General features: G+C 35.9%; 1 protein-coding gene and 1 pseudogene across 4 annotated transcripts in view; one reads left to right on the top strand and one right to left on the bottom strand.

Annotated features, from left to right (window-relative positions):
- RAP1B (RAP1B, member of RAS oncogene family) overlaps positions 1-16098 on the bottom strand; it is a 48980-nt gene that overhangs the window by 5865 nt on the left and 27017 nt on the right. For 3 of the 4 annotated variants that reach the window (XM_059936441.1, XM_059936440.1, XM_059936442.1), the window contains exons 2-5: positions 4177-4258; positions 3027-3095; positions 1489-1545; positions 414-554 (exon numbers count right to left, since the gene is read on the bottom strand). In XM_059936441.1, the coding sequence (XP_059792424.1) occupies positions 414-554; positions 1489-1545; positions 3027-3095; positions 4177-4233 (324 nt within the window). In that variant the 5' untranslated portion in view covers positions 4234-4258. The remainder of the gene's footprint in view (positions 1-413; positions 555-1488; positions 1546-3026; positions 3096-4176; positions 4259-16098) is intronic. The other variant, XM_059936443.1, reaches the window with a different exon arrangement.
- LOC132372608 (small ribosomal subunit protein uS8-like) lies at positions 7424-7807 on the top strand (annotated as a pseudogene).

Below are 16098 nucleotides of genomic sequence, written 5' to 3'. Positions count from 1 at the left end.
TATTATCATTATGCTCCTTCTGTCATAGTTGCTTGAGATCTGTTCATATGTTGTTTTGATTCTTGTTAAAAAGGCTCTTAAATCTGCCAGAAATGTGGCCAGAACATCATATGCTCTATTAGTAATATTTGCCACCAACCCTCTCCTTCTTCTCCACGAAATGCATGATTTAAAAACAGGAAGGGTATAAAATTTATTTTACACAGAGGAGAAGAGGGTATTTCTCACTTTTTACGTTACATATAGTGTTAAAGATATGTTTTTCCCCTTCAAGGAAAAAGCTTTTGAAAAACAAACAAAGCCCCCCAAATACATTAACTTTAAACTGGATTTAAATTCAAACTTTTAAGCTGGATATCACTGTAATAAGGGTTTGAAACAAAATATATTTATTTATTACGAAGCCAGCTTACATCATCAGTGTCTTTAACTCGAAGAATCTGTTCTCTCAGATCTTGTAAATCATTAAATGTGGACTGTGCTGTGATGGAATAAACTAAGGCAAAGCCTTGTCCGTTTTTCATGTACAAATCCCTCATTGCTGTAAATTGTTCCTACAGTAGAAAGAAAGAATCATTAAAGAACAATAATGTTTAAAAAAAAATGTTTTGACAGATAACTTGACAATTTTCAAAGTCTATAATTAGAGCTCAAAGAAGAATGTAGTAGTGTTATGTAACATCTCTTAAAATTACAGTCTGTGGCTATTTGAAAAAAATCAGTATTTCAAGAAATAAGTGTTTTACTTAAAAATAATACACCAGAGCAGATTTATGTGCAGTAAATATACTCAAGTGGAACAGAAATGTCCTGTCTCCAAATGCTACTTAAAGGCAGCTTTTTAATATATCACAATATGTAAGGCGCCCAAATCAAATCACCAAGTGACCCACCGCTAGCTCACAATGCTCCAGTTCTATGGAGTCCACCAGCACGTTACCTGTGTCTTGCCATTTTCCCACACTTTTCCTCCTTCACTAGACTGTGAGCCTTTGAGTGTAAGAACACAACCCATGGCACATATCAGGTACTCAAATATTAGTTGAATGAATACCACATATCCAGAATAAATTTTCCCTTCACCTTCAGATACCAACAAATCTAGTTGGTCTGTAAATATACTGAAGGAGGAAAGATAACATACAAAATACTTCACACAGCCACTGAGGAATAAATGTATACTCTAATATTATTTTCCACATTATTTAATAAATGGTAATATAGTTTAACTTGTTTTAAAAGTACTAGTGGGACTATGAAAACTTTCATACAAAGTTTCTACTTATTTCTTCAGTAAATGACCCACTGCAATGGCAAAGCACACACACAAGAAAAGGAGAATTCAAGAGGATAAGGAAGACAGCTTTAAGATTTAACGTAAGCAGTACTTTTAAATAAGCTTAACTAATGTTTGTCTACAGAATACTAGCATCTAAAGGTCAATACTGCACAAGCTGTGCATATACTTTGGTACTCTGTTTTACATACCGTTCCTGCAGTATCCAAGATTTCAAGCATACACTGTTGTGCATCTACTTCAACTTGCTTGGGGAAAAATTAAAATAGATATTCATTTTTTTAAATGTATACAAGACTACTTTAATATACCCAACAGCTAATATGATATTTAAAACAGAGACACAGATTATAGCAACTTTACAACTAATTTCAAGCAATACTTACTTTAACAAAACAGGAGAAAAAAATAGCTAGAAAATAGTTCTACTGACCCCCAAACTGCATTAGGTGCAAAAACCATGTGTTCTCAATTTAACACAAGGATATCTATTGATACAAGATACACAAGATCCAACCTCAATAGGAATCACTCAGCACTTAAATCTGGAGAGGAAATGATTTCAAAATAGCTCAAAAAAATTTTTTTAAAACCAGTAATAGTTCCAATAATATCAGAAGTTAACTGTCTATCTCAATTCTTCCATACTTTAGATATACCTTCATTTCTCTAGATAACCACATCCCCTTCACCATATTGGAACAACAAAATTTCTGGGAGCAAGGAAGCAGAGGAGAGCTATCAAATAAATTATATATCCCTGCTACCCTTTTTACCTAACACTTCCTAGGGAACAAAGTTATATACGTGGAAAGAAGAGTAATATTGCCTCACTGCTGGGGTGCAGAAAGGGGTTTCCAGTTTGCTTTGGCAGACTGTGGACACAGAGGGAGGAACGGAAACACAATGTCTGCACAGCAGCAGGGGCCAGGCTGGCCGCTATGTCAAGGTGGGGGATAACTCTCTCCCTGCTAAATAAAAAATCTCTGCACATTTAGTTTTATTGTCACATGCTGTGTAAGTGAACATATTGACAGAAATAAACCTTTCTACTATTATGAGCAGTGGAACTTTCTCAAGGAGTTGTAAGTAGGAAGGTTAGGGAGACTTTTGTACTTACATCTTTATATTAAAAAGAAGGGAGCCTGAGAGTATTCAGTCTTTGGGGGGCAGGAAGGGGAGAGAAACATGGAGCTACCATTTGAAATGCATGGCCCAGCTCTAAAGTTAGTGTGTCAAATTACAATTCTGGGGTCAGTATAAACTTAAAATTCTTTGAGAGAGAGAGATAAGACAGAGAACGAGAGTGACTGTTTAAGATTCTCATAAGCTGGTAAACACACAATGCCAGGAAATAATCAGGTGTGATCTTTCCCCACTAATTTTTAAAATTTATTTTTATTTATTTTTGGCTGCACTGGGTCTTCGTTGCTGTGTGCGGGCTTTCTCTAGTTGTGGTGAGCGGGGGTTGCTCAGCAGTTATGGCGCAGGGGCTTAGCTACTCCGCAGCATGTGGGATCTTCCCGGGCCAGGGCTCGAACCCGTGTCCCCCACATTGGCAGGCAGATTCTTAACCACTGCACCACCAGGGAAGTCCCCCACTAATTTTATAAATTAACTCTGCTTCTTCATCCTACTCTGTAAACAACATTTAATAATTATTAAGCTAAAAACAAGAATTTATATTTATAGTAAAGTCAAAAGCAAAAGGCCTTCTAAAGTAACATACCTTTCTATAAGAATCTTCTATCGTAGGATCATATTTTTCAACAAAAATTCCTTGAACAAATTGTACAGTCTGAAAAAAATTAACATACCATTATACTCCCCCCAAAAAGAACACATTCAAATCTGCACATTTTAAAGTATTGATTTCATATAGGTAGTTATACCATTGATTAAAAAAACATAACCACAACTACATTTGAACATACGCATTTGGTGGGAAAATTACCTTAGAAAGCTTTTTTTAAAAAAATTAATAATCACCAAGCTCCTTATTGGGTAAGTCTAAACTTAGAGATCATATATTGAAAAATCATTAAATGGCTCCTGTTTCAGTCCTAAGGGCTTAAATTTGAATTTTAGTTAGAAAGCGGCTAATTATCTTGTGTACACACCTATGTGCACACTCACAACACCTCCCCATCACTTTGGGTATATTTACAAATGAAAAAGCAGTTCATGCCCCATTGTACACACTTCTCAGTTTGATCCAAGCATGTCAAATTCTGTGCTAGGTGTTTATTTCAAGTGGCGAAGTAATGGTCAATCTATCTTACTGTGGGGCTCTGCTAAACTCTGAACTGTTCACCAAGTTATTTCCCCTAAGTCTCTCCCCTTCCCCACCCACCACTGTCAAGTTGTGTCTTCTTTCTTGCTTTACTATTCCTTGATACAGAAAACATGGTGGGACAGTCAAAGGTAATCTTTGAAAAAGTTTTTAAAATAAGGTGTATTTAATTTTTGTAACATAAAATTTGTATTGTAAGCCAACTCACAATGAGATGGACCAAAATTTATTCCTGTCTGGCTCTGAAATGCAGACACCCATTTATATGCGCTGAAAGTCAGTCAGTTAAGAATGGACTCACTTTGGCATAATATTTCTTTGTGCTAAATCTCTTTATATGTTCTTTCCCTTCTGTGCTTAGTCCAAACTGTATTCTGGTCTGGGACCCATGTTCCAGAGAGAATATGATCTACCCAGATACAACTAAAAGCTGACTAAATTACAAGAAAAATATTATATTACTTCTAAAATCATTATGAGATTTCACCTTAACAAATAAATAAAGACAAATAAGCAAAACCTAAAACTCAACAGAAAAAGAACGTGTCTTGGAGTAAATAGCTTGGGTACAGTGAGAATGTCTTACCAGAGCAGATTTTCCAACTCCTCCGGAGCCAAGAACGACTAGCTTATACTCACGCATGGTGCAAACTTGTAAAATCTAGTACCTTATTAAAGAAAAAAAAAAAAAAGAATTCTTAAGTACTATCTTTGTATTCATGTCCTTCTTATATAAACAAGACATTCAAGCATGTACTTAAAATGACTACTATACCATATTAATATGGAGCATTTCATAAACAGACTTACTAAAGGATGCTACTGGTAGTGCCCTTTATAAAACATCAGAGGAAGAAGGATCCTGCAGAATTATAGATGTGACTTTTAGCCCTATCCTAAATTCAACTACAATAAAATATTTACTCCATCAAGAAAAAAATGGAGGAAGGCTGAAAAACAGCATTAAGGGGCATTCTGTTAGCTATAAGATGGCAGTGATAGACATGCTATCCCCCTTTTCTGAACCATCTGCAACCCTGAGTCACAAGTAGTTAAGTGCCTACTAAGTACAAGGATATACCCAATGAACAACAAAAAAATTCCTGCCCTCAGCTGAGCTAACATTCTGGTAAAGATGAACATGATAGGGGAGGGGTCTGCAAACAAATCCAACTCACTACCTGTTTTTGTACATAAAGTTTTATTGAAATACAGCCACACCCATTCATTTGTGTATTGTCCATGGCTGCTATCTTGTAATGGCAGAGCTAAGTCATTACAACAGAGGCCATCTGGTTCACAAAGCCTAAAATATTTACTATGTGGCATTTATAGAAAAAACTAGCTGGCCTCTGAGATACATAAATGGTAAGTGAGTTAGCAGAGAAAGCAGACCAAATATCTATTCCTGAAGTGTGTGTGGGGTGTGGGGTGTGGGGTGTGGGGTGTGGGGTTGGGGGATGGATGCGGTGGTACAAAGAAACTGAAATGGTCAGGAATCAGAAGCAGATCTCAAGAACATGAAAGCCCAGACTGAAAAAGTCTACTGAGTGTTCAGTATGCTGAAATGGTGGAAATCAAAACAAAACCAAAAAGAAACAATCCATACCAAGGCTCATCATTAGAAAATTTCAGTACACTAAGGAGAAAGAAAGAAGATCCCGAAAGTTTCAGGGCGGGGAATAACATGAGAATACAAAGCTCCCACATTCTTAGAGAAAAATAATTGGCCAGTGGCCATGGTGCAAAAGTAGCCACCAGAACAGGTTTTAAACCTTCTTAATCAAGAAATGACAGTTCTTTAGTCATAGTAACACAATACCAGGACTGGTTTAAACACATTTAACCAACCAATAACCACTTGCTTCAGTGAATATGCTTCTGCAAACCAGCCTATTATTGATAGCCCCTTATTTCTGAAAGTCAGTCAGTTAAGAATGGACTCACTTTGGCGTAATATTTCTTTGTGTTAAATCTCTTTATATGTTCTTTCCTTCCAGTCCATACTCTTAGAAGACAGCATTTGTTTTACCTATCTCTATATGCCATCTCTTTATTTCTCCTCAGGACGCCATGTCTAATACCAAGGACTTCTTTTCAAAAATTTCTCCTTCACTTCCACCTTTAAATACATGGATTATTTCCTGTGCTTTCTTCATTCCTAAATGGGGGGGGGGGGGGTGAGGGGGGGCAGGGAACCAAATATAAAAACCACCAAAGAAGTCGGCTGCTGACATTCCCACTTACTAGTCCCTACATTTTATTTCGAAACTTACTGAACCTATTATTTCCATAGACTTTTCTCCAGTTCCGGAACACTGTCTCCATAACTTTTGTGAACTGCATGGTTCTTACCAGTTATGATTTTAGGAAAAAGGATATGAAATAAAAGTTGAATCAACTTCCAGCTTTAAGAATATTCCACATGGTAGTGTGCATTTAATTTGGGACAAATAAATCTTCCTTTGTAAACATGTAACTCAAGTCAGGTTTATTTCTTTTAATGTAAAAAATCCTTTAAAAATAGGATTACTTAGGTGATAATTCTATTCAGTTCCATGCACACATTAGCCAACCACATGGACCTACACTAATATTTGAGAAATATTTAAAAATAAACTTAGGATTCTTATGAAAGACGCCTTCAAATAAATTTCTGTTTCTGAACCCATCTAGAGGGAATATGGTAACTTTGGGGACAAGAATTTCCTAAACATCCCAAAGAGCAAACCAACTAACTTTAACACAAATACAATTAGACTCATCTCCCTGCATCTTTTATCCTGTAGGTAGCTGGGCTGTGTCACTTTTTGATGCCTTCTTTGTCATTGTTTATCATTAACTTAAAAAAAAAAAAAGAAAAAAAGACTCACTTCAGTGAACACGCAGCAAAATGCCAACCAATCAGCAATTGCCTCACTTGAGTGACACTGCTCTTACTGTTGACATTAACTCACTCCTGCCTTTGAAAGTCTGTGAATCTTTGGACTCTGAAGTTCCCTAAAAACCCTGTAAGACTAGCGGCCTGCTCTGCTCAGGGGAGGCAGTATCAGACCAGGATAGCTTTTCCTTAAGTAATCAATGATTTCAGCTTTGTGTTTTTGTTTAGATATTGAATGGTGTCTCTCATTCTTTGACAGTCAACCTAAGACCCTCATTTGGCATCATTCCACATGACGCTCTTAGACAAACAAGTGTACTGAATGGGCTGCCTGTGTCCAACTTGTTTGTTCTTTGATTTTCCTATCAGATGAGTCAATCTCAACAATGACGGGTGCTCCAATCAGTGTCTTGAGCTCACACTGCTAACTTTGTTACCCTAGGATTTGTACCAAGTAGGTTTTTGTATAAGGCAATTAGGCCTTTTGGCTTTGGCTTGGAGTGTATTATTTGATAAATATTTTTGCCATTAGTTTACAATTCTTCAGCTACTTGCTTTGCTTTTGTTCATCTACTTGCTCAAAATTTTGTCTCACGTGTTTTGTTTTGTCCTGTACTGTCTTGTTTCCATTCACTGAATAAGGGAGTGCTCCGTGTGGAATGGATGGACGCATAAGCCTGATAGCCTCCAATGCAATTCAAACTGGCCCCAAGCACTAAAGGTTAAAGATGAGTAAAAACAGTGACCAATTCAGGCAAAGTTGAGTGATGGGCCTAACTTCACCTCGGGTCACTTAAACTTTCATGACAGCATTACAAGGTCAATAACCAAGGGGTTTATTTTGTGGCACCTTCCTAACTTCTGCCTGATCAGGGAACCCGAGAATCTGTTTGTAAGGACACATTTGTTAAAAAAAATTTTAAACTTTCTGCCATCTTTCTGTGCTGATATCATGGTGCACATGAAAGTCCTAGCTGATGCTCTCAAGAGCATCAAGAATGCTGAAAGGAGAGGCAAGTGCCAGTTTCTTATTAGGCTGTGCTCCCAAGTCATCATCCAGTTTCTGTGATAATGAAGCATGGTTACATTAGCGAATTTGAAATCAATGATCACAGGGCTGGGAAAACTACTGTGAACCTCACAGGCAGGTCAAACAAGTGTGAAGTGATCAGTCCCTAGATTTGATGTGCAACTCAAAGACCTAGAAAAATGGCAGAAAAACCTGCTCCTGTCCTATCAGTTTGGTTTCACTGAGCTGACAACTTCAGATGGCATCACGGACCATGAAGAAGCAAGATAAAACACAGGAGAGAAAATCCTGGGATTCTTTTTCTAGGGCTGTAATACAAACATGCAAATAAAATGCCTCAATGGGGACTTCCCCGGTGGTCCAGTGGTTAAGAATCCGCCTTCCAATGCAGGGGATGCAGATTCGATCCCTGGTTGGGGTACTAAGATCCCACATGCCCCAGTGCAACTAAGCCCGCATCCTCTGGAGCCCACCCTCTGGAGCCCATGTGCCACAACTAGAGAGAAGCCTGCGCACGGCAACAAAGATCCCACGTGCCTCAACTAAGACCTGACACAGCCGGAAAAAAAAAAAAAAAAAAAGCCCCAATGGAAAAAAAAATTTAAAGCACTCTTAAGTCATTTTTATTTAGGAATAATTTACATCCAGTAAAACAAGCAGATCTTAAGCATACAGTTAAATGAGTTTTGGCATATGCCAATACCCTCACAACCACAAACACAGCCCTTTTTCAGATTTAAAACACTTCCAGGGACTTCCCTGGTGGTCCAGCGGTTAAGAATCTGCCTTCCAATGCAGGGGATGCGGGTTCCATCCCTGGTCGGGGAACTAAGATCCCACATGCCATGGGGCAACTGAGCCTGTGCGCCGCAACTACTGAGACCGTGCGCCACAACTAGAGAGAAGCCTGCACGCTGTAACGAAGGATCCCGTGTGCCGCAACTAAGACCCGACACAGCAAAATAAATAAATAAATAAATATTTGAAAATTTATATTAGAAAAAGATTTAAAACACTTCCATTACCCAGTTTCCCAATGTGCCTCTTCCCACTTAATTACCCCAACACCGTTTTCTTCACTCTAGTGATCTCTTACTTGCCAAGGCCATACCTTTTCTAGGGAAAACTTCTGTGTCTTTTATAAACTTCCAATATAATCTTGACTCTTGCACTTACATTGGTAAATTACAAAAACGGTGACTTTGACAACTGCAACATAACAACAGGACTTACGGCCAACTTTTACAATGTCAAAATTAATACTTTAAGAGGAATTATAAATATAGAAAAATTATGAGACAAAAATAACATTCAATAATCAACTTCTCTAATTGGTATTCTGAAGCCTCAAAATAAAATGACTAAGATTGTCTCTCTTTACTCCCCTGCTCAAACCTTTGGAAACCTACCCTCCCCGAATCATTGTCTCTTTATACTATGCACAATACCCTTCTATTCCATCTGCTCCTTACCCATACCTCTGAAATGAACTACCTTTCTTGGGGGTTTCTCAGCAAAGGAAAAATACTATACAACAGCCTCTCTAAATTGCTGGAGTAGAAGTCAGAGCTATAGAAACTGAATTTAAAGACTGGTCTAGAATTTAGTTGGGAGTTATGTTTAAAGATTTTTCTAAATCTCAGGTAGACTGACAGAAATTTGTTGCAGAATCCCAACTTACTTAGTAATTACTTAATTTCATCATAGAGGAAAAAGGTTAAAAGCAGCAGGATAGTAAAGACCAGATTCAAACAGCCCAGCCTGTTAAAAAAAAATTGGCCTTGAGAGAACAAGAACCTATTTAGGAAATACACTATTTCAGGGGTAGATTGGTCAACATTTAATATTGTAAACAAAATGAACACTACTTGATAGGAAACAAAATAAAAATTGACTTCAGGAAATTTTAAAGGGAGACATGTCCCTTCTTTCTGTAAATGGGCTCAGACCTGAATAGGAAACTGAAAATGGAAAATTAGAAAATCTGCAATAGTTGAGCATTTTCAGAGATCCTCACAAAGTAAACAAGCTAGAAAGAAAAATTAAACCAAAAGGTCTTTGTTTTCTAAGAAATGGGGGCCTATGGGTGAGGAAACTTGTGCATACTGACTATAAAAAGTAAACATTTATGGGAACTGCATTTCTTTTTTTTTTTTTTAAACATCTTTATTGAAGTATAATTGCCTTACAATGGTGTGTTAGCTTCTGCTTTATAACAATGTTAATCAGTTATACATATACAATATGTTCCCATATCTCTTCCCTCTTGCATCTCCCTCCCTCCCACCCTCCCCATCCCACCCCTCTAGGTGGTCACAAAGCACTGAGCTGATCTCCCTGTGCTATGCGGCTGCTTCCCACTAGCTATCTATTTTACATTTGGTAGTGTATATATGTCCATGACACTCTCTCACCCTGTCACATCTCACCCCACCCCGTCCCCATATCCTCAAGTCCATTCTCTAGTAGGTCTGTGTCTTTATTCCCGTCTTGCCACTAGGTTCTTCATGGCCTTTTTTTTTTTTTTTTCCCTTAGATTCCATATATATGTGTTAGCATACTGTATTTGTTTTTCTCTTTCTGACTTACTTCACTCTGTATGACAGACTCTAACTCCATCCACCTCATTACAAATACCTCCATTTCATTTCTTTTTATGGCTGAGTAATATTCCATTGTATATATGTGCCACATCTTCTTTATCCATTCATCTGTCTATGGACATTTACGTTGCTTCCATGTCCTGGCTATTGTAAATAGAGCTGCAATGAACATTTTGGTACATGACTCTTTTTGAACTATGGTTTTCTCAGGGTATATGCCCAGTAGTGGGATTGCTGGGTCGTATGGTAGTTCTATTTGTAGTTTTTTTTTTTTTTTAATGTAGTATTTATTTATTTATTTATTTATTTTTATTTTTTTTTTTAAACATCTTTATTGAAGTATAATTGCCTTACAATAGTGTGTTAGCTTCTGCTTTATAACAAAGTGAATCAGTTATACATATACAATATGTTCCCATTTCTCTTCCCTCTTGCATCTCCCTCCCTCCCACCCTCCCCATCCCACCCCTCTAGGTGGTCACAAAGCACCGAGCTGATCTCCCTGTGCTATGCGGCTGCTTCCCACTAGCTATCTATTTTACATTTGGTAGTGTATATATGTCCATGACACTCTCTTACCCTGTCACATCTCACCCCACCCCCTCCCCATATCCTCAAGTCCATTCTCTAGTAGGTCTGTGTCTTTATTCCCGTCTTGCCACTAGGTTCTTCATGGCCTTTTTTTTTTTTTTTTTTTCCTTAGATTCCGTATATATGTGTTAGCATACTGTATTTGTTTTTCTCTTTCTGACTTACTTCACTCTGTATGACAGACTCTAACTCCATCCACCTCATTACAAATACCTCCATTTCATTTCTTTTTATGGCTGAGTAATATTCCATTGTATATATGTGCCACATCTTCTTTATCCATTCATCTGTCGATGGACATTTAGGTTGCTTCCAGGTCCTGGCTATTGTAAATAGAGCTGCAATGAACATTTTGGTACATGACTCTTTTTGAACTATGGTTTTCTCAGGGTATATGCCCAGTAGTGGGATTGCTGGGTCGTATGGTAGTTCTATTTGTAGTTTTTTAAGGAACCTCCATACTGTTCTCCATAGTGGCTGTATCAATTTACATTCCCACCAACAGTGCAGGAGAGTTCCCTTTCCTCCACACCCTCTCCAGCATTTATTGTTTCTAGATTTTTTGATGATGGCCATTCTGACCGGTGTGAGATGATATCTCATTGTAGTTTTGATTTGCATTTCTCTAATGATTAATGATGTTGAGCATTCTTTCATGTGTCTGTAGGCAATCTGTATATCTTCTTTGGAGAAATGTCTATTTAGGTCTTCTGCCCATTTTTGGATTGGGTTGTTCGTTTTTTTGTTATTGAGCTGCATGAGCTGCTTGTAAATCTTGGAGATTAATCCTTTGTCAGTTGCTTCATTTGCAAATATTTTCTCCCATTCTGATGGTTGTCGTCTTTTGGTCTTGTTTATGGTTTCCTTTGCTGTGCAAAAGCTTTTAAGTTTCATTAGGTCCCATTTGTTTATTTGTGTTCTTAATTCCATTTCTCTGGGAGCTGGGTCAAAAAGAATCTTGCTGTGATGTATGTCATAGAGTGTTCTGCCTATGAGGAACTGCATTTCTTAATGCAATGCCTGGGGTCCTACTTCCCAGTTGCTTCATTTATCCATAAATGAGTATTACTTGTTGCTAGAATGAGTCAGGTTCATCCATATTATTGCTTCTATCAGTAATTTGTTCCTTCTATCTCTTATTATTGATAAAAAGCAGATCCACTGTATGGATATAGATAACATTTTCTTTATCCATTCACCCGCTCATGGACATTTGGTTTGTTTCCAGCTTGTGGATATTATAAATAACGCTTATCAATTTGTTTTAATTTTAGTAACTCAACCAAGAATTTTTACTGCAGATCTCTAAGATCACAGGAAATTGAAAACATTTCAAATTTTGAAGTAGGAAATACGAAAGTCATCAATAGACTTTCAAATTTAAAAACATAGTGACAAAACACATCTAACTTACCAATAAGCAGCTTTCTAACAAGGAACACTGATAAGTAAGAACCACAAATGAACAGTCATTCTCTTTCATTAATTTTTTGGCCAATATTTCCTTATATGGACAAACAACCAAAATATTTTTATTTAAATCCTAATAAATACCAATACTACGGATATTATTTTCCTTAAAAAAATAAAAAAGTCTAGCAGTATGAAAGCCAAGATTTGAACTAATACCTGTTTTTCAAATCTGTGCCTTCTACTACACCAGCTTTGAAAAACTGTTTACATATTCTAAGCCTGGGATAAAAAGTGGATTTCATTATGAATGCCAACTCTGATTGGCTGGCAATGACCATTACTTCTGTTTTTAAAATTTCATGCACAATTTTAAGATGGGTAGAGTTATATCAGAATTTCAAAGGGATTTGTGATAACTGCTGTTTGAGACATTGAGAACAATTGTTCTCTTTCACTGAACTCCAAAAGAGGGACAATTCTGACAGCATAGCATAGTGGTTCACAGCACCTAAGTTTTAAATCCTCGTTCTGTATAACCTTGGGCAAGTCATGAAACCTTTCAGAGCTTCACTTTCCTTACAAGGAAAATGGAGACAGTAATGCCTACATGGTAAAGTTGTGAGATGGATACACAAGAGCATAAACTCCACAAAAACAACAATTTTTGTCTGTTTTATAATATCCCCGAACCTCAAACAGTGACTGACATATAGTATTTGCTCAACTAATTCGAGAATGAAATATAGTGATTTCTCTCAAGACCACGTACACATAGTAATAATCAATAAAAGATAGCTTTTAAAATAATTATAACAGCAATGGTCTGGGCTACTGCTCAGTACAGTGTAGAACTGATGTTCCCTCGGTTGAGAATCACTGCTCTCCCCTTTTACCTACTAGCTTAATAACATTAAGAATGCAGGAGGAGGGCTGCTATCCAGCTTTTGTCTAATTTAGAAAGTTTCCTCTAGTTAGGCAAAGAGATACAACGCATAGCCTAAAACTATTTTCCAATCATATGTGGGTTTCTATCCTTAATTTAGTCCTCCTGTCACTACAACCAGTTTGGAACATGTTAAAATCAACTGAACTATATTATAATTCTTTCGCTATACTTACTATTTAAGTATCATCTAAGAGGCACTTTTAGAATACATTTTAACATCTATGAAACTTGAATGTACCTTATAGCAAACTCCCGTGTCAATACAAAAAGCTAATTATATATCAGTATTTTGAATCATTTTAAAATGTAGTTTAGGGAGAAAGACTGGGAAATTACTCTCCTGTAAGTCTTTAAAAAACATTACTATGCAAAAATCCTTTACTATTGGTGTTTTCCCTGACCCTTAATATTAATTACATTGAGTCAGTATACTTTATTGTACTTCAAGTTATGCAGACTGTAATTCTGACGACCTGGGAAGAATTTCAGTATTACTACTTTAGGAGTAGTGAGAAAATCTTGAGCTTGTAATGTAAAATGAATCTTAATTCTCTTGAACTTTATTTATGTAAATATATGGTGGTGGATTGTCTTTCTTCTTTTGCTTATGTTTTTTCTGACAGTTTTATTACCAATAAACAGTAAAATTTTAAAATACACAAATGAAAAAACTGAAAGGTGAAAGAGGAATTGTGGAGTTGTCTTGTAATTACTCCATTTTAATTGTAACTTAAAAATATTGGTAACTATTGGTATTTAAAAAAAGGGGGGGATTGGATGAAGGCAGTCAAAAGGTATAAACTTCCAGTTATAAGTGCATACTAGGGATGTAATGTACATGATAAATATAACACTGCTTATGTTATACAAAAGTTGCTAATAGAGTAATAAATCTTAGGAGTTCTCATTACAAGGAAAATATTATTTTCTATTTCTTTAATTTTGTATCTATACGAGATGATAGATGTTCACTAACTTACTGTGGTATCATTTCATGATGTAACTAATAAGTCAATTCATTATGCTGTACACGTTAAGCTTATACAGCGCTTGTACGTCAATTTTATCTCAATAAAACCACGAAAACAAAGTGGCCATTAGAAAATCAAAAATGCCAAGTTTAGCCTGTCAATCAACTCACAATGAATTATAATTATAAAATACTGACGTTGGCAAAAAAAGTATTTTTCAGATAAATAACATGCTGATTGTGACGTATGTTTAAAGAAAACAGACAAGCTTAAAAGAAGAACCAATTAAAATTCTTTCAATTCTATTTTTAAACCTTAATAACTAGTATGCCTCTTCTCAAAAAGGGCTAAGAGTTGACTATTAAACATTACAAAATTAAACTTATTATTTTAAGTGCTTTATAGAAAAAGAAATACTCTATACAACGTAAATATTGACATTTTAAACATTTTCCTCTCTTATGTCGAAGCAGTATTTGTCTTTTTTATTAATTATCATGCTAAAAAATCTAGAAAGAAAAGATAAATAGGGTAGCAAAGGATTTAAGTTCTAAGTACTTGGATTGTATTCTGAGAAGCCTGCTGATCTGTTGTGTCTTCTTGTACATAAGTAGGAAATAAGGATTAAGACACACAAAAAGATACAAAGTATCTTAGAAATTATTAGAAGTATATTAGAAATTACTGACAGATGGTAACCAGACATCATGGTGATCATCTCCTAACTTTCATAATGTATATAAACGTTGAATCACTTGAAACTAATATAACATTGTGAGTTACACTTCAGTAAAAAAAATTAACAGAGTTTTGACTATTATGTATTATTGCAGTGGACTGCCATTTAAAGAGATGGGAAGAACAATTAAAACTATTTTATAATCAACAGAAAAACTGACACTGAAAGAGACTTTAACAACCTTCAAGTTAAGGGCAACACCATCAAAAAGTGTTAGATGAAGATGTCAGCAATGGCGGATATCTCGGCTAAACATTTTGCCAAGAATTATGGTGCTATTGGTCAACTGTAAAACATTCTAGTTTGATTTCCATTGTAGGCGATGGGATTTGATTTTGTTGGTTTATATATGCTCCCTTTTATGGCATTTCTTGTACGTAATGGCATTTATCCAAAAAATCTGAATGCAGTTTGGAAGTTATCTGTAATGAATTATAAATTAACAATAACCTGTTTATATGTTAATCTGAAATTCCAGAATTATTTGAATCAAGCTTTAATCTATGAACTCACCAATTATATTAACTCATTAGTTAATGAGGGAATCTCAAATCCCCATTTTTTTGGGGGTGGCTAAACAGGCAAGAACATAGAATACGTGCAAAATGAATTTATCAATAGTGCCATTTCTCATTTATACTTCTTCATCAGCGAGAAAGTGCATATATACAAGTAGACATTTATCCAGTTATAAATATGAAGCATGATTCACACAGCTTCTCCAACCATCTAACATTCCAGATGAAGAAAATCAATTAAATTTGTATAGAACTATCAAAACACGGAAAATTCCACTATGGTTACAACTGGAAGCATTTTCTACACTAATTTTTCAAATGTGTGAATATTTCTGCTACTTATCTTTGAATAAAAAAATTTGGGGGGTAATTTTTGGTATTATATGTCATTTGCATTTAAAGATTCCTTATTTTAGTTACTTATATAGGTCCCCTAAAATCTGTATGACTACAACCAACTCCTGGATGAATCGAAGTAAGTGATACATTAGAGACTTATCTTTGCTTTCATTGGTTCTTTTTATCAGTTTAAGCAAGTGTTTAATTCTAGTCTCAGAGAAAATCATAGCAAAGACATGTAATGACAAGAAAATAAAACCCCTAGGGTTCCTTCTCAAGTCAAGTTTCAGTGGCTGCTTTGTAATTGCTTGAAATGAAAGTTGAGAAAAGACGACACAATCATATTCTACATAAAGTTCAGTAAGTTTATCTAAGATAATATTTCATCAATCAGAAATGACTGGCATTTTTACAAAAATACAAAACAATAATGGATGCTATAAAGATTCTGAGCAGAAAATTCTGAAGACATTTATG

This window comes from Balaenoptera ricei, chromosome 10 (assembly GCF_028023285.1).
Source record: "Balaenoptera ricei isolate mBalRic1 chromosome 10, mBalRic1.hap2, whole genome shotgun sequence".
In the NCBI taxonomy this organism is placed as follows: domain Eukaryota; kingdom Metazoa; phylum Chordata; class Mammalia; order Artiodactyla; family Balaenopteridae; genus Balaenoptera; species Balaenoptera ricei.
The sequence above is the reverse complement of the archived record's forward strand: the minus strand, read 5'-3'. Positions and strand labels throughout refer to the sequence as shown.